We start from the raw sequence: 27,374 nt of genomic DNA, 5'->3' as shown, positions 1-27,374 counted from the left end.
GCTGAATGGCAATTATGACATATATTTTTCTCTTTTTTTTCCTATTAATACACCCCCAAAAAAAGTAAAACAATGTAGAATCAACGCAGAGCGGCTAATAGGACGTACATATCTTTCCTTTTAATACAGCACGTATATGGCTGTAGTACAATGTAACTTCACCGCTGAATGGCAATTATGAAATTTTTTTTTTTTTCTATTAATACACCCCAAAAATTGAAATATAACAATCACAATTCACCACAGAACGGCTAATGAGACGTACGTATATTTCCTATTAATACAGCACGTAAATGGCTGTAGTACAATGTAACTTCTCAGCTGAAACAGGATTTATGACATATATTTTTTCCTTTTTTCCCCCCTATTAATACACTCCAAAAAAATGAATATAACAATCACAATTCGCCACAGAACGGCTAATGGGACGTACGTATATTTCCTATTAATACAGCACGTAAATGGCTGTAGTACAATGTAGGGAAAGAAGAGACAATGCAGCAGCACCCTGCAAATCAGATAAAGTACAACAATTCCATAGTCACAAAAATTATAGTGCTAATGCTGCGCTTATTTATAAAGTGAGATGCTTGGCCAATGCATTTTGTACAAAACCATCTGAGCCCGTCTGCCGTACGTCAAGGCAATCTCTGTTAGACGGGTCCTAACACTAAATACTACCTGTTATGCGCCATAATGGCTGCCATAAATTTCAGAGAGTGTTGGATCCACATGCAAGCTGGATCCACTCTGCCTTTTACCAATTTTGGTTCCATAATGGTCTCCATTACAAGGGATGCAGGTACCAACATGCATGCCGAGCCCACTCTATACCTTTCCTTGTGCCAGACAGCTTCCAATGAATGTAGTGAGAGCAGGCTACAGCTTTATACTAAAACTAATTAAAATCAACCTATAGGGCAGACATGCTAATCAGGAGTGCATGACTCGCTGGAGTGCCACATCTCCAGCATTGTAAATCTGCAAAAAAAGGGGGTTAGTCAGCACCTCCCAGTGCGCAGGTGCACGCTGCTATGGCAAAGACCTAGGGAAAAAAGAGACAATGCAATTTTTAAAATATTCGATTCGCCTGTTCTCCGAATTTTGAATATATTTGCGGCAAATTTCATAAAAAAAATTGCTATTTCCTGGCTGCAGAGAGCCTTTATAGTGGTGTAGAACACTGTGCCTTTCAGTAACACACATAGGGAGTCTGCTTTGGTAGTGAAATAATACTGTGAGTCAGTATTGACATGCTGATGACAGGCATCGCTCCTAATATCACTGCACACTTCACTTATTTGGGCAGTCACAGGGCCAAAACTGACCAAATAACTCAAGTATGAACTCAGCCTTACAGGTTGATGTTAGCGCCAAGAAGAAGCGCACTCCTTTTACACAGTCATCAGCTGATTCCGCATAGATGTCTACAGAACCGGTTCTATTAAGTTTGTGTTGACATTACTGATTATTTTGCTCCTCCTCTGATCCATAAGAACAATAACCCCCAAAAAACGGATCCTGTCTGTGGAGCATCCGCCTTCACTCGGTCAGCATTTGGTCAGTAATCAATCAGTATTTCTAATGCCAAAACAGGAGTGGATCCAAAACAAAGATGACTCGTGAACGGAATATTTGCATTTTGCATGTCTTCTATATTTTGTACCCACTGCTTTTGGCTACCAAATCATAAGTCAATTCTGATTGGACCGTACAGGCCTTACAGCTGCTACACAGAGAGGATCCGTTGTGCGTCTCATTTTTCCTTCCTTCTGACAGATCAGAAAAGGGTTAAATAAATGATGATGTCAGCCATGCCGAAAGACAAAATAGTGGCTCATTCAAGAAGTGGGGAGGGTGGGAACAGCATAAGAAGTAAAAAGAGTGGCCCTATAACATAGTGGTGAGGTGTAAAAAGCATGAGGAGGCCACATAGTGGCACAATGACAGTGTGATGATGGCAGCAGCAGCATCAGGAGGCCACAGAGTGGCACAATGACAGAGTGTGGAGGTGGAATCAGCATGAGGAGGCCACAGAGTGGCAAGGTGACAGTGTGGAGGTGGCAGCAGTATCAGGAGGCCACAGAGTGGCACAATGACCAAGTATGGAGGTGGCAGCAGCATGAGGAGTCCACAGAGTGGCAAAGTGACATAGTGTGGAGGTGGCAGCAGCATCAGGAGACCACAGAGTGGCAAGGTGACATAGTGTGGAGGTGGCAGCAGCATCAGGAGGCCACAGAGTGGCAAGGTGACATATTTTGGAGGTAGCACCAGCATCAGGAGACCACAGAGTGGCAAGGTGACAGTGTGGAGGTGGCAGCAGCAGCATAAGGAGGCCACAGAGTGGCAAGGTGACATAGTGTTGAGGTAGCATCAGAACACCACAGAGTGGCAAGGTGACATAGTGTGGAGGTGGCAGCAGCATCAGGAGGCCACAGAGTGGCAAGGTGACATAGTGTGGAGGTAGCAGCAGCATCAGGAGGCCACAGCATGGCAAAGTGACATAGTGTGGAGGTGGGCAGTACCAGTACCAGCTGAAGATGGTGTGTGAAAGAAGGAGAACTTGGCATCAGATGTGTGGCATCAGGTGGGTGGCAGCATTAGAATAGTAGCTAAGGCAGCTAGCCAGAAATAACCTCTTTTGTCAAAGTGCTGGTGTGGCACCATGGATGATCTAGTCTGATGCATCAGGCATTGGTGGGTGGAAATCCTGGCTGATCCATGCCTGATTAATCTTGACAAAGGTCAGTCTCTCCACATTTAGGACAGGCGAGTTCTCCTTGGGGTAACTATGGCCCCGTCGCACAAAACACCCGCTCTGATGCCACACTACTGGCTGGGCAGGACAGCTTTTCCAGGGAAAACTCGGCCAGTTGCGGCCACAAATCCAGTTTGGCTGTCCAGTAGTCCAGCGGATCTTCAATGCACTCCAAGTATGCCACCACCTGCTGGTTCCAGTTCTGCTCAATTTTCAGTTGTCGCGGAGAAAGCCAGGATTTGATTTCTTGCAGAAGGACAGAGAGCATTTCATCCCCTGTGTGACTCCGTTTGCCCAGGCAAACCAGGTGCAGAACAGCGTGAGAGTGATGAAAGGGGTCGCCCATGTCTTGCATACAATACATGCCTCCAACATAATTCTTGGATCTCTACATGAAAATAATGTATTTGGTGTAAATCGCGTGAGAGGCATAGTTGGAGACATTGACTTCACAAGAGATACAGAGCGGCAGAGTTTGCTTTGAAATTAAACATTTCACCGCTAAGTCATTCGGCCCATACCGCAAAAGGAGGTGTACAGTCACCCATCAAATTTCCCCAAAAAAGCCTGTTTAACATAACAAATTTCACCACTAAGTAAGTCGGCCCATACCACAAAAGGAAGTGTACAATCACCTATACATTTTCCGGAAAAAAACCTGTGTCACAGAAAGAATTTCACCGCAAAAAGGGTTTTACCACATATAACTGCATCGCTGAACAGCAAGTAGGTTCTTAATTTTTTCAACTTTTACACTACACAAGGCTTTTCAACATATAAGTGCAACGCTGAACGACGAATATATTTTTCTTTTGCCTACGGAGTCCTTTTGTTATGGCTTTGCACAGGGAGCAAGAATGTTATGCACAATTCTGATGGGACTCCTGATCTTAAGAAACTGGACTTGGACTCCAAACAAGAGGCTCTCCTGTCATGTCTTGTGTGCTGTGGAGATCGAATGCAGACAGAGCAGATAAAAACACATGAATGTTTTCAACTTACTGAAGCTGCTTGATTTAAATGTGAATAGATGGTAAAGGCAAAGTCTGCTGGTGTGCTGTCATCAGCGTCTTTATTATGTTTACTGCAGGACCCACGATGAGTGACGTAATTCGGTCCATACAGCAAAAGGAGGTCTACAATCGCCCATCAATTTTTCCCCAAAAAAGCCTTTTTCACATAAAAAAATTTCACCACTACGTAATTCAGTCCATACAGCAAAAGGAGGTCTATAATCACCCATTAATTTTTCCAAATAAAGCCTGTTTCACATAAAAAAAAAATCACTAATGAAAGGATAATGGAATTCGGTTGATACAGAACAAAGTCTGCAATCACCCATCAATTTCCCCCCAAAAAGCTTGTTTCACATAAAGAATTTCACCACTGCGTAATTCGGTTCATACTGCAAAAAGGGCTTCGCCACATATAACTGCACCGCTGAACAGCAAATAGGCCCTTATTTTTTTCCACTTCTACACAACACAAGCCTTTTCAACATATAAGTGCAACGCTGAACGGCAATTTGGTCAGTGCACCAAGGTGTAATTGGATTGTTCCTATTACCCAGTCAGCCTCCCCTACTGAACCCTGTTCTACATAAACGCTGTGGAATGATTCCTCCCTATCCTTTCCCTGCACTTATAAATAGTTTTTTCACCACAATCAAGTCTTTACCATCACTGTCTCTAGCGCCTGCAGACGTCTCTCCCTGCACTAAGTACACTGGAAAATGGCAGAATCTAAGATGGCTGCTGCTATTCATAGAGCTGTGACATCACAGGGCTTGCTGGCTGCTGATTGGCTGCATGCATGGCATTATGGGTGATCCCAGCTTCCCAGAGTTCCTTTCTCCATGTCCTCACACGTGCAGCAGCCATTTTAGGAAACAATGCGATTTACCACGAAGCGCGAGGAAATTCGCCTTCACTGCGAATCAAATTTTTCCGGAAATTTGGTACGAATTCCACTTCATCAGCTTCGATTCGCTCATCTCTACTCTTTAACACCAAGACAAGATTACTAATGTCTAAGTGTCAGCAACATATATGGCTCTGGGTAAAAACATACTAGTCGGAGGTAACAAATAGCCTGCACCGTCGGATTTTCTTGTCAAGTATGGTTCACCATTTATCCTTTTTTGGTGTCAGGTTTCTTCTTTTCTGTCTTCTGACCTGTCAAATAGTGGCCGCCATTTTGAGAGATTCGTCCAAATCAAATTGCAAATTTGGATTCCTCTGGAATCTGACATTTTGGGAACTTTATTGAGACAAATTTGATTAGTTTAGAATCGATTTGCTCATCTGTACTCACTAATAAATCAGTTGGTACCTTTTCTGGCAACTCATAAATTCCTACTTCTTACAATACTATTGATGATAGCTGTTCAGGTACATGCTGAGTGTTCTCCTGCCAGTAAAGTAGTTATTGATTCTGTCATTGACATTGTGAAATAGTCATCACTAGTCTTGAAGTGAATGTCCACCCATGAATATGATTTTTTTAAATCTAAATAGATACAAAATTTTATGCTATTTATTATGTTAATTTTTAAATGAAGCTCCATTTTCCTGATACAGATTTCTAAACCACCTGTATAGACATAGCGTTAAATGATAAAATGCCAGCTGCAGCCACTACTGGGGGGAACGTAGGACCTTATGTATACTGTATATATTCAAGTCAATAATAAAACAGTATACAGTAATACTCCCTCTAGTGGTGACTGCAGCAGACAGGATGTTATCATCTTACTCCTATAAAGATAAATTAAGAAATTAATCAGCGCCTATAAAATTACATGGTCCTAAAAGATGAAGATGGACATTAAGATGTCTACATTTAAGATGTTATATAAAGGTGGATACACAAAAAAGCTGTAGAGTTTGTTATTTGTTGTCTGTTCTGATGTCAGTTTGATGAGAAGCTGTGTGAAGATACTTTTTAATAAGCTTCACTCGTAATACTGAAAAAAAGATCTCTCCCTCAATGAAATGAGGGTCTGTCTATATCAATAATGGATGAGCCCATATTTTCTGGCTGGTGTCCTCTGCTAAAATGGGCATTTATGGCTGATTTACTGTAATGATGGCTTTGCCTCAGGAAATGAGACCAACAATGTGTATCAAAGATGTCTCCAAGCATTTATTTCATCCATAAATGCACCTTCATGACAGCATGAGTACAAAGAAACCACTGTAATGCCGTGTACAGGTCACATCATCTCATAAATGGAAATACAGAGCAGAAAATAGGTTTTTCGTCTCTTTCATAGGGGGTCTGTAACTTAACGTAACATATTATTCAAGCAAACTATGTATTAAATGAAGCTCCCTGCTGCTGCTAAACCTAATCATCTAATTATCTTTCCTTTAAGTATTACAAATTCTACTGTTTTTATTTCTACTGTGGAATCTCATCTTCTATGGTGTTTGGATTCAATTCAGACCTGCACTGGTCTCTAAGTGACCTTGTGTCAAGTTGTTTAATATCTGGTTTTCCAATCATCAAATTAGAGAATAAATGAATGCAAAAAATCTGTGCCATGTTGATAGTGGCTTTCAACGACCCTTATAGACATAATTCAGGGCCACTCATCTCTCCAAATTCTGCAGTATCCTTGTCAGGGATCTGATCCAACAGTGATAATTGTATTTATGATTTTTTTTCTTTCTTCTAGAAAAAAAGCAAGGTTCATTATCACATAGCAGTTGTGATTAATTTCTTGGGACATTCTATCTCCTTGTGTGCTCTACTGATGGCATTCACGCTCTTCTTAAGATTGAGGTAAGCATAAGGATAGGACCATCATGAGATGTATTTATAAATTACATTGGCCGATAACAATGGATGGTACTTAATGGCCTATATTAGTGATCTCCAAACTGTGGATCCCCAGCTATTATGAAACTTCCACTCCTAACATGCTCTAACACGCATAAAATGACATGAAGACCAATGCCAAAACTGAAAAATATATTACAGGCAGAAGGGTGTTTAAAAAAAAGCATCACTCACCTATTGAAAGTCCTACTGTTCCGGTGCTGCACTCCCCTCCCCACTATTTCTGGTCCCCTTCGTACTATAAGTGATTATGTATCTTTCCTATTTACATGATCACTGCAAGCGATCACTGGCTTTAGTGGGGACGTGTGCAAGAACGGCACATGACCACATAGTGACGATTGCAAAAGTGTGATGAATAGCAGTGCTGCTCAATCCAAGGGCACCAGAGAATCGTGGCAGTTTATTGTAGCAAGAACAATGCATTTCAGGGCGAAACAGGCCTATTTATCAGGTTCAATGCAATACAAATGGCTAGACAGACAACAATTTTGGCGCCCAAAGTAGTAGGAAGGGAATGTCAGGCTTGATGGACTGTTAACCTACTATCTTATGTGTACAGTATCTGTGTAAAAAGAAGAAGATACCCAAGGTAGTCTTTGTAGAGGGAAGTAGAAGGAAATCACTTACTCTTCAGAATCAATGTTTGTCTGCATAAAGAGGCAGAGATCCCCGACAGGGGCTGAAGGAGCGGAAATCAGTACAGGAATGCAGCTATGATACATGGGAGCTAGTGAAGACAGCAGCATCCTGGGCACACATTTCACATCCAGCATGTATTAATGGGAGGGGGATATGACCTCATGAGAAATGTTTGAAATGAGGAGCATGTTTCAAACAACATATCAGAGATCCTGAGTTTAAACAACGAACATACAGATGTAACAATAATTTTTCATTCTCAAAGGTGTACATAGCTATCACAAAAAATAATAAAATAGAATGCAGCCACTAGACTTTAAGATGTAAGTGAGAGAATGCATTAATTGACAATATATGTCTCACTGTCTATTCTCAGCGAAAGCGCAGCAAAGCAAACATGTTAACATCATGTCCCAACAGGAAATATAGCTCAGAATAATGAGAGGGCTGGGGAGGACAATCACACCTTTGCAATAGCATTTTATTTGCAGGCACTAAAATGTATATTTTGTGCATAAGCACCTCTGACGTAAACCTTCCCAATCCATTTAAGGCTACTTTCACACCTGCGTTAGGTGCGGATCCGTCTGGTATCTGCACAGACAGATCCGCACCTATAATGCAGACGCTTGTATCCGTTCAGAACGGATCCGTTTGCATTACCATGAACAAAAAAAAAAGTCAATGGGAGGCGGATCCGTTTTCAATTGCACCATATTGTGTCAGTGAAAACGGATCCGTCCCCATTGACTTACATTGTAAGTCAGGACGGATCAGTTTGGCTCCGCATCGTCAGGCGGACATCAAAACGCTGCAAGCTATCGCAGCTCCCTGTCATTGCACCCGCTACTTACAGAAACTTACAGAAAAAAAGCAAAGCAAATTTTTTTGTGAAATCCGGCAAATCAGCTGAATCGAACTTTTAAGAAATTCGCTCATCTCTAGTCATCACTGATGATCTCATCACACGTGATGATGTGGTGACGTCTTTACACTCGCCACATGCGCTTTGGCGGGTTTTCTTCAATGAAGACGAAGCGGACAGCCTTTGCGCGAGCAAGTGGATGAGGTGAGTATAATAGTTTTTATTTTCAGCCAACATTTTACGGAAAAAAACGATTCGTTACCACGAAGCGCAAGGAAATTCGGCTTCACAGCAAATCAAATTTTTTCTAAACTTCGGATCGAATTCCGTTTTGTATGCTTCGATTCGCTCAACAGTAGTTTTAATCCATATACAAACAAGCAGTTACATGCACCGAGAGAGGGCCCAGTCCACTCTGCAAGACTGTGCCTCCTACCTTTTGCTTCATCTGCCAGCCCTTCCCTTTCCTTCTAGATCAGGCATCCTCAAACTGCGGCCCTCCAGCTGTTTTAAAACTACAACTCCCACAATGCACTGCTGTAGGCTGTTAGCTGTAGGCTGTTCGGGCATGCTGGGAGTTGTAGTTTTACAACAGCTGGAGGGCCGCAGTTTGAGGATGCCTGTTCTAGATAGACAGTGCCAGGATCTCGCCTGGCTGTATGAATTTGAAATTTTTATGCATGCCTTCAGAAAAATGCGAGATAACAGTAAAGGTGTGTGTCACTTTCACGTCTCCTCTAAGCCAGGGAGGAGAGAGGGTTTTACGTTCTTTGCAATCCCAAATGTTGTGCCTGCCAGCAGAACACAGGTTAAATTACTATCAGCCCGTTACTTCACAGGAGACATGATTCAGCCCTGTGTGTCCTCTAATCCCAGTAGGTAGTTCTTGAAAACATGGAGATACAAGGAACAGCGAGATCCAGCAAGAACAAAATATATAACAGAAGTATTGGGTCTGAAGAAGTCCAGAGTCCACTACAACGGAAGCCCCATAACTTCTACATTGGCTCATGAGAGATTACATTTCTAAGTACTATCCATGGTCTGTTTTCAATATAATCCTTCTTAGACCAAAGAGGTGACGCTTTTTTTGTATTTCAGGAGTATTCGTTGTCTGCGTAACATAATCCACTGGAACCTTATAACTGCATTCATTCTTCGGAACATCACCTGGTTTGTGATGCAGCTCACACTAAGCCAGGAAGCCCATGACAGTAATGTGGTATGTAACCTTGACCTGGCTGCTAGATGCTTTGCTGCACTGCAGTCACAGGAATGTCTTTTCACTGTCTGTTCCTCACCCTCGCCCAGACTTTACTAAAACTGTCTGGCTGCATTTCCATAGTAATGTAATAGCTGCTGGTAGCTGAACTTTTTTTTTTTCTATTCACATTGGTATATTCTGGCAAAGCGCTGCCATTGTAATACTGTTGTGAGTCTTTTCAGCGTCTGCTTTGTTTAAGTCAGCAATTTCCCATATGTACTGTATATCAATTTTGTGCAAAGGTGGCAGCAGCAGGATCTCTTTCCCAGCATTCCAGTGTGTACAAGCTGCAGAGGCACAGAATGCCAGCTGCTGCGGACTGCCACTATGACTGCTTATCGAGTTGCTGGCACTTGCAGATAATGCAGAGATTAGAGGTTGGCAGAAAAAAAAAATCATGGTGGGCAATAGAGAGAAGAGTGAGTAGCTGTAACAGAGAAAAGCTGGGGTATGTATAGATAGCGAGATAGATAGATTTAGATAGATTAGATAGATAGATGGATAGTATTTTTTCCTTATCCTCCTTCAGGCAGCGCACACAAAGGGATATAAAAAAGCCATATTAAACAAGGGGGGAGTAGAAGTTGCAGCCTTAATAAGCACTTGTCTGTCTAAAGTTGAATTGCAAGCAGCAGATACATCCAGTTTGTAATGTTTTTGTAATGGTGCATGTAGAACACCTTGTAGCGGCCCTGCAGATTTGATCCAATGCCACTTCTTTCTTTTCCTAAGCGACTGAGTAGACTGAGTTGAGTGTGCCGTAACTCCAGCTAGTAACTCGAGTACATGAGATTGAGAAGCAATCTTGATCCAAGCAGTATAGCCGCAGTATAGCCTTGCTGGCTTTTATGCCGATCTATAAACAGCTGGTCAGCTTACCTGAAGGTCCCCGGTCCTCTAATGACCAGTAAATGAAGCTTCCCTTGTTTAGCTGATTGGAGATTCTGATAGAGAAAAGGGGCAGATTAATTTCTTGGTTTACATTAATGTCAGATAAGATCTTTGGTAGGAAATAAGGCATCAACTTTAAAATCAAGCCTACTTGACGTGCCTTCAGATAAAGCTCTTTACATAATAGCGCTTGCAACTATGACACCCTCTTGGCTGATGCAATTGCCACCAGAAATAAAACTTTCCAAGATATGAACCTTAGTAGTGCTTCTGTAAAAATCCCAAATGGAGATTCAAACAGGGTCTTGAGGAGTAGCCCGATCCCAGGTCGGAATAGAAGACTTAACTGATGGATTCAAATTGAATAAAGCTTTAAAGGGCTTCTGTCACCCCACTAAAGTCATATTTTTTTTTATCTATAATGCTCTTACTCATTTTCGTTCAGTAGTTTAATAAAAAAAACAGACTTTTATAATATGTAAATTACCTCTCTACCAGCAAGTAGGGCGGCTACTTGCTGGTAGCAGCCGCATCCTCCTCTCATAAAGACGCCCCCTCCTCATGTTGATTGACAGGGCCAGCGAACGCGCTCGTCTTCTGACTGGCCCTGTCTGCAATTCAAATCCCGCGCCTGTCTTCATTCGGCGCAGGCGCTCTGAGAGAAGGACGCTCGCCTCCTCAGTGCGCCTGCGTCGATGATGTCTTCTCTTTCGGTGACGTCATCGGCGCAGGCGCATTGAGGGAGCGCTGAGGAGGCGAGCCTCCTTCTCTCAGAGCGCCTGCGCCGAATGAAGACAGGCGCGGGATTTGAATTGCAGACAGGGCCAGTCAGAGGACGAGCGCGTTCGCTGGCCCTGTCAATCAACATGAGGAGGGGGCGTCTTTATGAGAGGAGGATGCGGCTGCTACCAGCAAGTAGCCGCCCTACTTGCTGGTAGAGAGGTAATTTACATATTATAAAAGTCCGTTTTTTTATTAAACTACTGAACGAAAATGAGTAAGAGCATTATAGATTGATATATCGCAGTATAAGGAATTTAAGTAGCCCCAAAAAAAAAAAAATGACTTTAGTGGAGTGACAGAAGCCCTTTAATAAAAAAAAAAAATCTCTAAAATGTGGACAAAATTAGGACAAAGCTCCATCTGTGCAAGCATTGGCAGCCATGAAATGCACTGTTAGGTTTTAACCCAAACTGGAAACCTTCCTGTTAAAACTGTAAACACAAAGATCAGGATTCCGTACCTGTTTCTTATCACACCAGACCTTGACAATTTTCCAAATTCTACCATACGCTTTATTAGTAGCCAGCATGCTGTCAGCAATGTATTTACCATCACATCTAACAAGCCCTTCTCCAGTCCTGAACTGTCAGATTCCAGGCTGTAAGCTGAAATATCTCCAGCTTGGATGTTGTAGGCCTGCTTGAACCAGCTGGACTGTATCTCCAATAATTTCCTCTGGTAAGTTGTAGCCAGTGAGGGAACCATGCCCTCCTAGCCAGATGAGCATCATTGCTATGGCTGAGACTCTCATCTGATTTTCCTGAGCACTCAGCATATGAGGGGAAATAGAGGAAAATTTGGATGACAATTCCTTTCCAACTATTCTTTTTGGGTGATACACTGGATTCAGGGAGCAGAACCTATTGAGCTTGGTATTTATTTAGATAGATTAGATACATCTGACGTAATCTGCACAATATGAGAAAAGGTTTTGTAGTCTTGCTCCCATCAGAACATGTTTTCCTGTTTCAAATTTGTACTTTCTTGTGCTGGACAGCCTGAACACTCAGAACTAAATCTCCTCTGTGTGTCCCCTCTGAATCCTTCTTAGGTTATCTTTGGAATGATAATGACAAGAACGAATCTAGATCTAGAGGTATATTGCAGAAAGGAGACCCCTTTATAATAAAGATTGATTCTAGAAAGTAATAATTTGGGGACCAGACATACTAAGCAGATGAAAAAGTTAGGAACAAAATGGTGCTTAACCGGTATGTCCCTCTGCACTCTGACTGTCATGGGATTCACATGAAACTCAGAGGCACATCCAGGGCCCATTTACATGACCTTATTTGTCTTTCCGCACCCATTCCACAAAATTTGTGGATCGGATGCGGAACCATTATTTCAATTGGACCGGAAAGATGTGGACAGCACACAGTGTGCCATCCGTACTTCCGAACTGCAAAATGTGTAACGCACAAGGCAGGTATCCATATTTTGTGGTCCGCAAAAATTGATAGTCATGTAAATGGACTCCCAATCTTAGTAGGTGACTAATCAAACCTTCCTGAGGGAGCTATCCTCTATGTCCCTAGACAACTGAAGCCAAAGCTGCTTTGCACTCTGCCATAGCCAAAGGAATAGCTATGTTTCAGCAAGGAATCAATCTTCCTGACCATAGTGTCCCTAAAACAGTGAATAGCCTACTGTCTATGAGACTGCAGGATCTGTAACACACACTGCTTTAATCTAGTTCCCACATCATGTTCCCCATCTGGCTGGGACCGCACTCCTGACATACATCTATAATATAGGATGATCAAGCAAACCCTAGTGGGATTTTTTTTTTTTATCTATCCCTTTTGGACTTTTCCTCTCTAGATACAACCATTTCCAGTTCAGCTTCCACATCTTCTAATATTGAAGGTTCGCTATCAGATATATCTGAGACCACAGAGACAGAGTCCACATCTAGAAAGATGAGGTGAGGCAGGAGATAAGTTAAAAAGGGGTTGTAGATAGGCATGGTCTTCTAGATATATGAGCAGAAAGGACCGGACTGAAAGCTTTTGACTACTGAGATCTAAACCATTCCACAACTTCTGCACTATGTCTGCACTGGGGGACCAGCTGCAGCAGAACTCTCCTACATTGTCTTCAGGAACAGGCTGTTCACAGTTGGTGTACATACTATGATTAGCTTTATGCAGGGGTGGGATTCAAATTTTTAACAACAGGTTCCCTACTCAGCGGAGGACACGCAGCGTCACGACACATGTTTACATATACATACACCATATATATGCAACACACATAAATACACCATATACATTTTGGCGAGCATCCCCCCCCCCCCCCCCCCCCCCGCAGCTCACCTGGTCCCGTCTGCAGCAGCTGGCTTCTCCTCTGTGTGGTCCTGGTATCTTCGCTCTGCCTGAGACAATCGCTGGCTTGAGGACCGTATTTTTCGCCCTATAAGATCCACCTAGGCTTTAGAGGAGAACAATAAGAAAAAAATATTTTCCATTACACCTCAGGTCAGACCAGCAATCAGACCCCCAATGTTAATCACACCTCAGATCAGACCCCCAATGCCTCAGATCAGCCCCCCATGTCAGCCATCAGCCCCCCATGTCAGCGATCATACCCCCCATGTTACATTTCACCCCCTCAATGTCACATTTCTCACCCCTCCCTGTCAAATCACCTGTGTCACATCAACCCTCACTTTTCTCCCCCTCCATCCATGTTGTCACATTTCTCCCCCCTCCATCCATGTTGTCACTTTTCTCCCCCTCCATCCATGTTGTCACATTTCTCCCCCCTCCATCCATGTTGTCACATTTCTCCCCCCTCCATCCATGTTGTCACATTTCACCCCCTCCATCCATGTTGTCACATTTCTCCCCCCCCTCCATCCATGTTGTCACATTTCTCCCCCCCTCCATCCATGTTGTCACATTTCTCCCCCCCTCCATCCATGTTGTCACATTTCTCCCCCCCTCCATCCATATTGTCACATTTCCCCCCCACCCATCCATGTTATCACATTCTCCCCCCCCCGGCCCCCTCCATCCATGTTGTCACATTCCCCCACCCTCCCCCCGGCCCCATCCATGTTGTCACATTTCTTTCCCCCTGGCCCCCTCCATCCATGATGTCACATTTCTCCCCCCCCTGGCCCCCTTCATCCATGTTGTCACATTTCTCCCCCCCTGGCCCCCTTCATCCATGTTGTCACACTCACTACCCTAACACGACCTGACCTGTCCTGACTCCTTGTGGCTGCGACTCCTCAATCTTGCTGATGGCTGTGTCTGGACTGTGTGAGTTAGACACAACACAGTCAGTCAGCTCTAGACAGTCCCTCTGCTCTGGCTGCTTCCCGCCGCCGCGGTGCCGCTCACTCACCAGTCACGCCCCCGTGGCCTGAGCCCATGTGACCGTGTGTTGCCATGACTCAGAGCGGCTGGCACATACATTCATTTTTCGGCCTTGCGCAGGGCGCGCATTGCTGCGTGCAGGAGATTTGAGTGGGCGGCTGCTGGAGTGCCGGGTTTTGAAAATAATCAATTATGTTATGTGCTGCAGGACCGGGTCGGGATTCCTACGAGCCTGCTGTAATTTTAACAAACGGTTCGGCAGTACTGGAGAGAACTGGCTGGATCCCATGCCTGGCTTTATGGGATTCTTTGCAGTTCTGCAGCTGCAACATATTAATTCGCTCACACATACATCACAAGCTACATATTAGCTATTCCAGGACACAGGATCCTTAAAGCTGCTGTGATTTTGATACTCAGAAAGTGCACAAAACACAAGCTGAAAGCTGACATTCAAAAGCTGCAGCAAGATCTCGCACATGTGCAGAGCTACACTTCATTGAGAGCTACACAAAAATGGCTACATCCTGAGATAGAGACACTGCCTGAAGGCCTGAAGGTAATAACTCTGTGCTTGTAACAGCCAAACCAGCGCTTCACACAGGGAACAACTTGTTGCACACATTGATACTCTGGAAGAAACACTCTCTGCATATGAGAAACTCTCCAGGAACACTCCAGGATAAATCTCAGCTCAATCATCCCATGGAACACCGGATGGGGAAAAATAAACTCTGGAAAACTCTTCCAGCTCTATAACATTCAATTAATACTCTATGACATGCATGTAACTCTGTAAACACTTCTAACTCTATGACATGCATGTAACTGTGTAAAACACTCCCAGCTCCATAACATGCATGTAACTCTAGAAAACACTCCCAGCTATATAATATCAGGCTTTTTCTATGGCTTAGCTAGGACTCTCCTAGCCTTTTTTTTTTTTTTTTAAGAAATTCTCTATTATTTCTCTGAGCCAAAAAATGTGAATTCCATTACATATAATATAAGAAAAAAGATACAAGTAATCATACTCCAATTCACATATTTGCCCCCGTTATACCCTCCCCCCACCCCTTGATTCACTGCCACGGGATCCAACAATACCCGCCATTCGTGGTCATCCCCAATACCACAAATAGCCAAGCCTTTGGAGCGAAGAGAAACTTCAAAAGACCCGCCCCTTGCAGGACTACTCTGCTCTTCTTACAATTCTTCTGTAAGCATCAATAGTGTCTATCTGAGCCTTCCACTCAGAATAAGTCGGGCTATTTTTTGTGCCCCAATGTTTAAGGATCAAGGCCTTTGCAACTGCAAAGCTCTCCAAGGATATTCTGATCTGATAGGGGTTTAAATCCGTATGGGTGAAAAAACCTAGAATTGCCTGCGTAAAATAGCGATTCAATTTAATCTTATGTCTGCTGTATAGATCTTCATAAATTCTAGTCCAAAATCTGTTTATTTCTGGACAATCCCATAACAGGTGAGCTAGACCAGCATTTTCGGCCAGAACATTTCCAACACGTATCCCTTCTTTCCCTATATATTTTGGCAAGGAAGGCGGGGGAATAATACAAACGATGTACAATCCTGAACTGGATTAATCTATATTTTGGGGATATCGATACCTTTTTTATATTTCGATATACTATATCCCAGTCAACAGTACTTCCTACGCCTAATTCGCCATCCCATCCTCCCTCGCTTTTAAATGTTGTTGTTTCTCCTAAGCAGTCCCGAAATCTACAGTATATTTGTGAGAGAGTGAGTTGTGTATCCCTAAATTTGAAACAATAATCTAAGAAAGAATTTGCCCTAATGCTCAAAGAATCTTTTTCCTGAGTGTTCATATATGCGTGTCTAATTTGTGCATATCTATATCTATCTAAAAAAGTGACTTTTGTACCCTTTATTAAATCATCAAAAGGGATTATACTTCCGTGAGATGTTATTTGGTTTAAACGATTAATACCACGTGAATTCCAATACTCATAGTCTTCAATTAACCTAAACTCTTTTAAGTTGTGATTGTGCCAAAGAGGAGTAAAAAGTGTGGGCCTGCTTACACCCAATATCTTTTTGGTTTTATTCCAGACCTTATCTAACGTGTCGCTAATCAAGCACAGTTTTTTTCTTTTACCCGGATGCCCGGTCTCCAGGATAGAGAATATATCTCCATATGGCCCCAAAAAATCCCTTGAGAGGATATTAAGCAACATCGCAGACTGGTGATCCCCCCCCCTTGCCCCACCCACCACCTTATCTGAGCTGCAATGTAGTATCCCTGCAGGAATGGAAGGGAAAGCCCTCTCAGAGAGATAGAGATATTTTTGCTTAATCCTAACCCTTCCCCTCCCCCAGATTAGCTCATTCAGCAATTTCTCTAGCAGCCCGAAGAAAGAGTCATCAATCCATATAGGACATGCTATCAAGGGGTATAGGGCAATCGGGAGGACCACCATCCTGACCAGTGCAATCCTTTCTGCCTGTGACAAAGGCAACTTCTGCCAAGTTTGAATCTTTTCCTTCACCTTGTTAATCATAGGGGTTATATTTAAGAGGTTATATCTAGTCAGGTCTGCGCCAATTCTAATACCCAAATACCGGATAGAGTCGGTAAGGCCAAGTGGCCTAATACTTAAAACTCCATCGGGGGGAGTTCGAACTAGGGGGAGGAGTTCAGATTTATCCCAGTTTACTTTATAGCCTGATAAGGCCCCATATTCTTCCAGAATATTCATCAAGGGTTGGACGCCATTCCATCCCTGCCTCAAAAAGACAAGGATGTCATCCGCATACAGGCTAATTTTATCTTCCTCTCCTCTCCCTCCAAAGCCTATGATCTCTTTATACTGTCTGATTCTACATGCGAGAGGCTCCAATACCAAGGCGAATATCAAAGGTGAAAGGGGGCATCCCTGCCGGGTGCCTCGCTGTAAGGGGAACTGTTCTGAATCCGTCCCATTTATCTTAACGCTGGCCGTAGGTCCAGAATATAACAGCTGTATCCATTTAATAAACTGTTCACCCAAGTTTATTCTGGTCAGGTTCTCCCATAGGAAGGACCACTCCACCCTGTCAAAGGCCTTCTCGGTATCCAAAGACAGGATGGAGCGGTCCTCCCCATCCCCGACATATATATTGAGAAAGGCTCTACGGATATTCGATTGTATATTTCGTTTTGGGATGAACCCCGTCTGATCCGAATGGATCAGGCAATGTATAACCCCCCTCAACCTATTAGCAAGAAGTTTGGCGAATATTTTGTAATCAGTATTGAGTAATGAGATTGGACGATATGATCCAACTTTAGTCCCATCTTTATCCTTTTTTAAAATTAGAGAAATGGAGGCCTCCCTCAGGGAGGGAGGGAGTAAGCCACTCCTCCAAGATTCATTAAGCGTCTGAAGAAAAAGAGGCAATATCTTTTTACGATGGACTCTATAAATTTCGAAAGGCAGGCCATCTCGGCCCGGCGCCGTATTATTTTTTATACTATCTATAGCGGCCTCCAGTTCTAGAAGAGTTATTGGCGAGTTTAATTTAATACAGTCTTGGTCGGAGAGGGAAGGTAGATCCACTTTGTCCAAAAAAAAAGCCGGGGATCCGCCCTCCGCCCCGAGATTGGGATGATATAGTTTAGTGAAGTATTCTATAAAGGCAAATTTAATATTAAGGTGGTCATTAGTTAAAGCGCCAGAAGATAACCTAATTTGCTTTATCGGGGTTTGGGTCTTTTGGTTAGCGACTACAGATGCCAACAATCTGCCTGTTTTTCCTTTTTCAAAAAAATCACGTTGTCCTGCGAAAAAAGCCTTATGTTGCGCTTTTTCATATAAAAAAGTCTGATGTTCCCTCTTAGCGTCTATTAATGATAATCGGACATTTTCACTATTCTGTCTAGCCAGCTGAGCCTCCAAAGCCTCAACCCTCCCTGCCAATTCTTTTTCAGTTTTGGCATATTCCGCCCTTTTCTTTTTAATTCTCTTACAGTATACCCCTCTTATCATGGCCTTCATAGAGTCCCACACATAATGTATATGTGTGGATCCATAATTTAGTGCCCAAAATTCTGAAATATCCTCCCCAATCCTTTCTTGGTCCCCAACCAATTGTATCCAGTGTGGGTTTAACCTAAAAGGTTTTCTGCTCTTTTGCGCGAGATCAACCATTGATAGCAGCATTGGAGAATGGTCGGATATACTGCGTCCAGGACTTCCGCATATAATGCACTTTTTCAGCTGTTAAGTGGGTCTCCAGCAGCCCCACAATGGCAGGTAAATGTCTAAAGATAGTGTCATAGACCACCCTCCGCTTAAGTTTGTCCGCCAATCCGCCGACATTCCATGTCAAAATACGTACCATCTACCCAAAATTGGAGGGTGGTCCATACCATCCGCTCCGCTCCTAACTCTATAATGGAACCCGCTGCAGTGAAACAACCAATCCCCCGCCCAACCCCCCCTTTCCATGATGCACGAGGCCATTCAGACCCATGCTCCTCTTATACATCGCCTAGGTCTCCTACCCCCCTCACCCCCCCCAACCCCCCCTCTCAACCCCCTACCCCTCACACCTTCCTTATCCAGCATATATGCAATACAAGTACAACTTAGATGCCAAGACAAAATAGCAATTTTTGCATAAAAACATCCTATTTGGCCTTCAAGGGAAAAAAAATAAGAAAAAGAGAGCGAGCGCACGCAATAGATGTTCATGTCTGATATCATATCATATCATATCCCCCTGGCATCCAACCAAGCAGAAGCCTCCTCAGAAATTGCGAAGATGGAAACAGAATCGTTATATACTATTCTTAATTTAGCCGGGAATAACATTGAATATTTAATATTAGCATTAATGAGGCGTTTCTTGATCTCCCCAAATTGCCTTCTTTTAAGCTGGGTTCCGAAGGAATAATCAGGGTAGATCGAGATTTTGTTTCCATTATACAGCAAATCACCCAGCTCTCTTTTTCGGCGTAATATTTTGTCTCGGTTGCTAACGCATAAGATTTTAGCGAGGAGGCCGCGTGGAGGGGCGCCAGGGGGTGGCCTTTTACTGGGGGCTCTGTATGCTCGTTCAACCATAAATAATGATGTAAAAGATTCACGGCCTAGAGAGTCCCCCAACCACTTCTGTATAAATCCCCCCGGGTCTTCCCCCTCTGATCCTTCAGGGAAGCCTATCAGTCGGATATTCCCCCTACGTGACCTATCCTCTAAGTCAGTCAATTTTTCTTTGAGAGCCCTATGCTCTAAATCAATCCGTTCGATTTTCTTTCTCATTAAGGAGACTTCATCTTAGTGACGATTAAGGATTGTTCCGTTGCCTTTACGCTACAACTAATTTTATCCATATTGTCCCTTAGGAAAGAAATGTCAGTTTGCATAGAGCATACAGTAGTTGTTAGTGTTCCCAAAGCTTGATTAGTAATTTTTAAGGTGTCCAGAATGTCCCCCAGTTTTTGCTCAATTGTTTCCATACGCGAATGGATCCGGGTATCAATGTCTTCCTTATCGCTGTAATCTGAGGGCATTACGGTTTTTCTGGGCTCTTCCTTTTCCTCTTGACGGGCGTTAGGTTTCAATGTACCTCTTGTTTTTGTAGGGGAGGATCTTAAATACCTCTCTATATTGGATCTGGGGCTTTTATTTTCTGACCCTTTAGGGGACGTAGTGCCCACAGATTTCCTATTTGGAACTTTAGGGGCCATATTCACGCCTGTAGATGGCAACAATTATCTATAGCAGTGACTATGCGGTCTGGCCTAGGTCTCGGTGGTTCCACCCGTCTCCACTACTGCTTTAGAGTGTCCCGTTGAATGTAATAATGGGTCACTCTAACTAGGACCAGGAAATAAACCGTACCCCTTCATACATACAGAAATGTTGCTTTGTTAATGTTTGTTAAGAGGCTACCCGCAATAACTACACATTTAATACTTTTTTTTTTTTTGTGGTTATTTAAATTAATAAGTATTAATAACAGTATTGAACAGTCAGCCGGGTGATTTTTCACCCTACTTGCCCGTCCCAGGCGTGATCAGTCCAAAGGCTCAGGTCCGTAGTTATCTCCAGATCGCAGGCAATGAATATGGTGCCACTCTTCGGCGTCTCAGAGCTCCGCTGTCCACATACAGCTGGCCACCTCCACCTCCTAGGTCTTTCAAGAGTCCCTGCACTTTACTCGGCGGCCACAGTGTGCTGCCACAATAGACCACGCTCAGTCAGGAGCGAACCAGCCGTCGAGCCGTCGATACCCCAGGGCACCAGGTGGAGCGCCGAGTTCAGGATCCAGACCCACACACAGAGAGCCGCATTCCTTCACTCCGGCAGCCCGGCGCACAGTACATCAGCCAGCCGCAGCAGAGGAACAGGAGGGAAAGAAAGCCGCACAGGGGATGCACCTCAGTTAGACCAGTGGCCCAGTCCAGCGCCAACTCATCACCACAGATCAAGCAGCCATACCGGGAGGCAAGAAGGGAGAGAGGTCGAGCGGTCAGAGGTACGGTAGGAGGGGGGCGGAACCCGCAGCACGCTCACATCATGCTGCACGCCGTCGGATCCATACCTGGTGACTCTCCTAGCCTTAATAACCCTACTGGCCTTCACAGCAGCAGCAGGAGCCTCTGTATGTGAAAGCCTCTTCACTGTCCTAGACAGAATTAAAAACGTGTCTTTATTAGGCTGATTTACTAATGATTTGTCTTTTGTTCTAGACGGGAGGAGCAAGACATTAACCCTGTGTGTGCTGCCTGAAGGACGATAAGGAAAGATAGATAGATGTTTTTTTTTTTTAAAGAGGTTTTCCATTCTCGGCCTTTCATGGCTGAGATGAAAATAATCCACAGTAAGCACCTGCCCCTGTTTCCGTAACTCCAATAGCAATGAATAGATGCTATGCAAACAGCACAGCAAGTAGCGCACCTCCCATTCACTGCTATGGGAGTTCTGGAAAAAGCGGGCCTGCACTTAGTGCAAGTTACTCCCATCCTGGCCATGAAAGGCTAAGATGGGACAACCTCTTTAATTCCATGAAAAAGGACATTAATTTATTTTCTGCATTAATTGTTAACTTATGCAATATTCCTTGACTCAGGTTTGAGAAGAACCTAGCACTGGAGTATATGAAGTGAATAATATGTGAATATATTTATATCGCTCTCCCAACTAAGCCCATAATAAATGCTTTTACTTATACAAGGTGATATGTTGGTGGTAGGTTACTTTGTTGCTAATTCTCATACTAGTGTCTTTTCTTTTTGCTTAGGTTTGGTGTCGTCTAGTTACCATTGCTCATAATTATTTTTATGTCACTAATTTCTTCTGGATGTTTGGGGAGGGTTGCTATCTGCACACAGCCATCGTCCTGACCTACTCTACTGACAAACTGCGCAAATGGATGTTCATCTGCATCGGCTGGTGTGAGTCATGGGTCATGATGGAATGTAAGAGACCGGGGGTTAAGAGATGACCTGATGCAGACTGGAATAAGGAAGGAGTTTTCATTTCTAAAAAATATTGCTTATATTGACTAGACAGCCAGTATTTTGTAGAAAACCATAACCCAAAATGTGACATATACAAATTAGTGGGGCCACCTTCAAATCCCATTTTGAGTGTACCTTTAGCATGTATGTTAGATATATACACTACAAAAATAGACAAAAGGTTGCAATTTTTTGCCCCCTTTTTTATGTATACATTAAACATATAGTTGCATCCACTTGTGTACATTTTTACAATTAAAAACATACAGTGGCTATAAAAAGTCTACACACCCCTGTTAAAATGTCAGGTTTCTGTAATGTAAAAAAATGAGACAAAGATAAATCATTTCAGAACTTTTTCCACCTTTAATGTGACCTATAAACTGTACAACGTAATTGAAAAACAAACTGAAATCTTTTAGGTAGAGGGAAGAAAAAATATAAAAATAAAATAATATGGTTGCATAAGTGTGCACACCCTTAAACTAATACTTTGTTGAAGCACCTTTTGATTTTATTACAGCACTCAGTCTATTTGGGTATGGGTCTATCAGCATGACACATTTTGACTTGGCAAGATTTGCCCACTCTTCTTTGCAAAAACACTCCAAATCTGTCAGATTGCGAGAGCATCTCCTGTGCACAGCCCTCTTCAGATCACCCCACAGATTTTCAATCGGATTCAGGACTGGGCTCTGGCTGGGCCATTCTAAAACTTTAATCTTCTTCTGGTGAAGCCATTCCTTTTTTGATTTGGATGTATGCTTTGGGTCGTTGTCATGCTGAAAGATGAAGTTCCTCTTCATGTTCAGCTTTCTAGCAGAAGCCTGAAGGTTTTGTGACAATATTGACTGGTATTTGGAACTGTTCATAGTTCCCTCTAGCTTAACTAAGGCCCCAGTTCTAGCTGAAGAAAAACAGCCCCTTGGCATGATGCTGCCACCACCATGCTTCACTGTGGGTATGGTGTTCTTTTTGTGATGTGCAGTGTTGTTTGTGCGCCAAACATATCTTTTGGAATTATGGCCAAAAAGTTCAACCTTGGTTTCATCAGACCATAACACCTTTTCCCACATGCTTTTGGGAGACTTCAGATGTGTTTTTGCTAAATGTAGCCTGGCTTAGATGTTTTTCTTCCTAAGAAAAGGCTTTCGTCTTGCCACTCTACCCCATATGTCAGACATATGAGGAATACGGGAGATTGTTGTCACATGTACCACACAGACAGTACTTGCCAGATATTCCTGCAGCTCCTTTAATGTTGCTGTAGGCCTCTTGGTAGCCTCCCAGACCAGTTTTCTTCTCGTCTTTTCATCAATTTTGGAGGGACGTCCAGTTCTTGGTAATGTCACTGTTGTGCCATATTTTCTCCACTTGATGATGACTGTCTTCACTGTGTTCCATGGTATATCTAATGCTTTGGAAATTCTTTTATACCCTTCTCCTGACTGATACCTTTTAACAATGAGATCCATCTGATGCTTTGGAAGCCCTCTGTGGACCATGGCTTTTGCTGTGGGATGCGACTAAGAAAATTTCAGGAAAGACCAACTGGAGCAGCTGAACTTTATTTGGGGTTAATCAGAGGCATTTTAAATTATGGCAGGTGTATGCTGACTCCTATTTAACATGATTTTGAATGTGATTGCTTAATTCTGAACACAGCTACATCCCCAGTTATAAGAGGGTGTGCACACTTATGCAACCACATTATTTTAGTTTTTTTTTGTTTTCTTCTCTCCACCTAAAAGATTTCAGTTTGTTTTTCAATTGAGTGGTACAGTTTATAGGTCACATTAAAGGTGGAAAAAGAAACCTGACATTTTAACAGGGGTGTGTAGACTTTATGTTAAACAATAAAGCATCTTTTTACTTTTCTACTCCAAAAAAGGAGTTAAAACATATTTGATGTATGCAAATGTACATCTGTACATGTCAAAAAAGGTATATGGTGAGTATATGTTTTTTGGAGGACAGAAAAGCATGGGGCACTACACTGTTCTGTCCCCCAAGGGAAATATATACTCGCCGTAAAGTATATTCTTTTGGACGATGTGTGGCCCATTAAAGTCCCTAAATACACAGAGGAATATGTCTGAATATCTTTTGGTTATATTAAAGAGTATATGCTTGTGCAGCGACCGGGCTGCAGGGGCAATATGTGTGAGCTATGGTAGGCCGATGGGGGTAGTAGCAGTTTTACTGACGGTTAGCAGCGCTCCCTGGGCCGGCTTGCAGTGAATGGAAGGACAGTACCAGTTCCTTTGGGGCACACTCTGTTTTCAAGAGACTCCCGCCAGATGGTGGTTCAAGTGACATTAGTAGTGTGAGTTTAAGGTGCCGTGGAGGCAGGATCCCTGGTGTTCATGACGCCAGCACCGTAAGGTGCAAATAGGTGATAAGTTCACACAATAAGGAGACCAGTTCCTTTAACAAATTCCCAGTACTTTACTGAAGCTGATCCAAAGGTCATCAATGTGTGCAAAAGTCATTTACAGCAAGGCAGCTTCTACAATGGTTCAGGTTAGTTCCCATAAGTTGCATAAGGGGTAGTTTTCCTCTATAACAATCAATCCCTTGTTTCTCCAGACTGGAGGGATGTACTATCTCTGCTGAACTGTATAGTCATATACTTCTGTATCCTCTCTAGGAATACGATCTCCTGACAGGTGGCCTTTCTGTCTTTGGTTATGGTGGGCAGCTGGTAGCTTAGAATCTCTCCACCTATTGAAAAGTAGACTAGAGCCTGATAAATGACAATTACCTTCCTTTGCCAATATTCTCACTCCCTCTCTGGGTTGCCTGGATCTTCTGTAATCTTTCCCTTCTTTGGGCTGGTACATGGAACTAACTCTGGAGTTTTGATAACTCTGCAAAATGGCTGCTGAGATGCAGCTTTTCCCACAGACATCACACTCTCCTCCTTCTTCTTCTCTTCTCCAGAAAGCAGGGCGGAGTCAGCCCTGCGATGTTTGTTAGAACCTCATCCTCCCTGTGCAACTTTATGGGAACTCAGGCACAAGCACATTTTCATGAAACACAATCACAATATTAGGCAGTGTGCTTCAGGTCACTGCACTTGGCAGATGGCATAAACATAGTGTCAACAGGGCCTAAGTTACCTGATTTAAGAAACTCATTCTAACGTATTAGAATGTCTGTAGTAGAATAACTACAAACTAGATTTCACTTTCTCTGGAAGACTTGGCACATTTGTAGATTACATGGACAGCCCATTGATTTCAATCAGAATTATGTGATACTTCATCTCCCCTGTTGCAGTGTTGCAGAGGAATGGCTAGGTTTTCAAACAGATTACACTTTGATACAGTATCAGTAGGCATCCCAGTAGCAAGACACTCAGTGGTCAGTTTCTTGTTAGCAGACTGATCTAACAGAAAGAGATATCCCAAAGTGGACGACTCCTTTAAATTACTCTTTGTGTAATATACATGCAAAATCATAGTTTTTTTCCCCAAATAAATCTATATCTATCTTTATATATAGAGTAGAAGGAAACGGACAGCACTTCCAAATAGAAAATCGTGATTTATTCAGCCACAGTGGCACAGTGAGGCAACGTTTCGGCTCGAACACAGAGCATTTCTCAAGCATAAACCATAAGTGTAATACAAGGTATAAATAGACAAGCATGATTAGGGGGTGGAACAATCAATCAACATAATCGTTACAGTATAAATATATAAAAAGTGAATACAATGTGATATAACATGATACGGTGTATAGCAGTAATAATAAAACACATGATTATATGTAAATTACAAAAGTTGATAATAATAAAGTGCAAGCCATGAATAAAATCCATAAATGACACCATTATAAATCAGCTGCTGTGTATCATCATAATTAAATTAAAATAAAAACAGGAGGAGCAAAGGATAAGATCAGTAACATACCACATAGAACCATCGTGCATCCACATGCGGTCAATGGCCAAACTTGGCGTCTGTCAACTAGCAATGCGCAGGCGCCAGGTTGCGTCTCAATGGTATGAAGTCATGCCGTGCCTGAGGTGGACATCTCGCACATCACCTCCCCATTCGGACGCGGCCAGACCAGGAGCTCCTGCCTGTGTTCCAACGCGCATGCCCACATCAAACCATGTCAGGAAGCGCCATATTGGATATTGACAAAGTTACCACAAGTTGTAGTACTCTTATAATAACAGCTCGCAGGAAGCAAGAATAGGAGGTCCTGTGAGCTGTTATTATAAGAGTACTACAACTTGGGGTAACTTTGCCAATATCCAATATGGCGCTTCCCGACATGGCTGAATAAATGGCTGAATAAATCATGATTTTCTATTTGGAAGTGATGTCCGTTTCCTTACATTTTTGGGTAAGCAGTTACACCCTGGGACATAGCACCCGTGACTACCATTGTGAATTGGTGCTGCCATATCGTTTCCTTTTTGTATCTTTATATATACTGCTCAAAAAAATAAAGGGAACACTTAAACAACACAATGTAACTCTAAGTCAATCACACTTCTGTGAAATCAAACTGTCCACTTAGGAAGCAACACTGAGTGACAATCAATTTCACATGCTGTTGTGCAAATGGGATAGACAACAGGTGGAAATTATAGGCAATTAGCAAGACACCCCCAATAAAGGAGTGGTTCTGCAGGTGGTGACCACAGACCACTTCTCAGTTCCTATGCTTCCTGGCTGATGTTTTGGTCACTTTTGAATGCTGGCGGTGCTTTCACTCTAGTGGTAGCATGAGACGGAGTCTACAACCCACACAAGTGGCTCAGGTAGTGCAGCTTATCCAGGATGGCACATCAATGCGAGCTGTGGCAAGAAGGTTTGCTGTGTCTGTCAGTGTAGTGTCCAGAGCATGGAGGCGCTACCAGGAGACAGGCCAGTACATCAGGAGACGTGGAGGAGGCCGTAGGAGGGCAACAACCCAGCAGCAGGACCGCTACCTCCGCCTTTGTGCAAGGAGGAACAGGAGGAGCACTGCCAGAGCCCTGCAAAATGACCTCCAGCAGGCCACAAATGTGCATGTGTCTGCTCAAACGGTCAGAAACAGACTCCATGAGGGTGATATGAGGGCCCGACGTCCACAGGTGGGGGTTGTGCTTACAGCCCAACACCGTGCAGGATGTTTGGCATTTGCCAGAGAACACCAAGATTGGCAAATTCGCCACTGGTGCCCTGTGCTCTTCACAGATGAAAGCAGGTTCACACTGAGCACATGTGACAGACGTGACAGAGTCTGGAGACGACGTGGAGAATGTTCTGCTGCCTGCAACATCCTCCAACATGACCGGTTTGGCATTGGGTCAGTAATGGTGTGGGGTGGCATTTCTTTGGAGGGCCGCACAGCCCTCCATGTGCTCGCCAGAGGTAGCCTGACTGCCATTAGGTACCGAGATGAGATCCTCAGACCCCTTGTGAGACCATATGCTGGTGCGGTTGGCCCTGGGTTCCTCCTAATGCAAGACAATGCTAGTCCTCATGTGGCTGGAGTGTGTCAGCAGT

The 27,374-nt window shown here is 43.3% G+C and overlaps 1 protein-coding gene across 1 annotated transcript in view; it reads left to right on the top strand.

Moving 5' to 3' along the window:
• The window catches only part of LOC121005655 (corticotropin-releasing factor receptor 1), a 197,449-nt gene that overhangs the window by 149,260 nt on the left and 20,815 nt on the right, over positions 1-27,374 (top strand). The window contains exons 4-6 of the mRNA XM_040438428.1: positions 6,438-6,544; positions 9,210-9,330; positions 21,645-21,798. Coding sequence (XP_040294362.1) covers positions 6,438-6,544; positions 9,210-9,330; positions 21,645-21,798 — 382 coding nt within the window. The remainder of the gene's footprint in view (positions 1-6,437; positions 6,545-9,209; positions 9,331-21,644; positions 21,799-27,374) is intronic.

Source organism: Bufo bufo, chromosome 6, assembly GCF_905171765.1.
Source record: "Bufo bufo chromosome 6, aBufBuf1.1, whole genome shotgun sequence".
Lineage (NCBI taxonomy): Eukaryota > Metazoa > Chordata > Amphibia > Anura > Bufonidae > Bufo > Bufo bufo.
The sequence above is the reverse complement of the archived record's forward strand: the minus strand, read 5'-3'. Positions and strand labels throughout refer to the sequence as shown.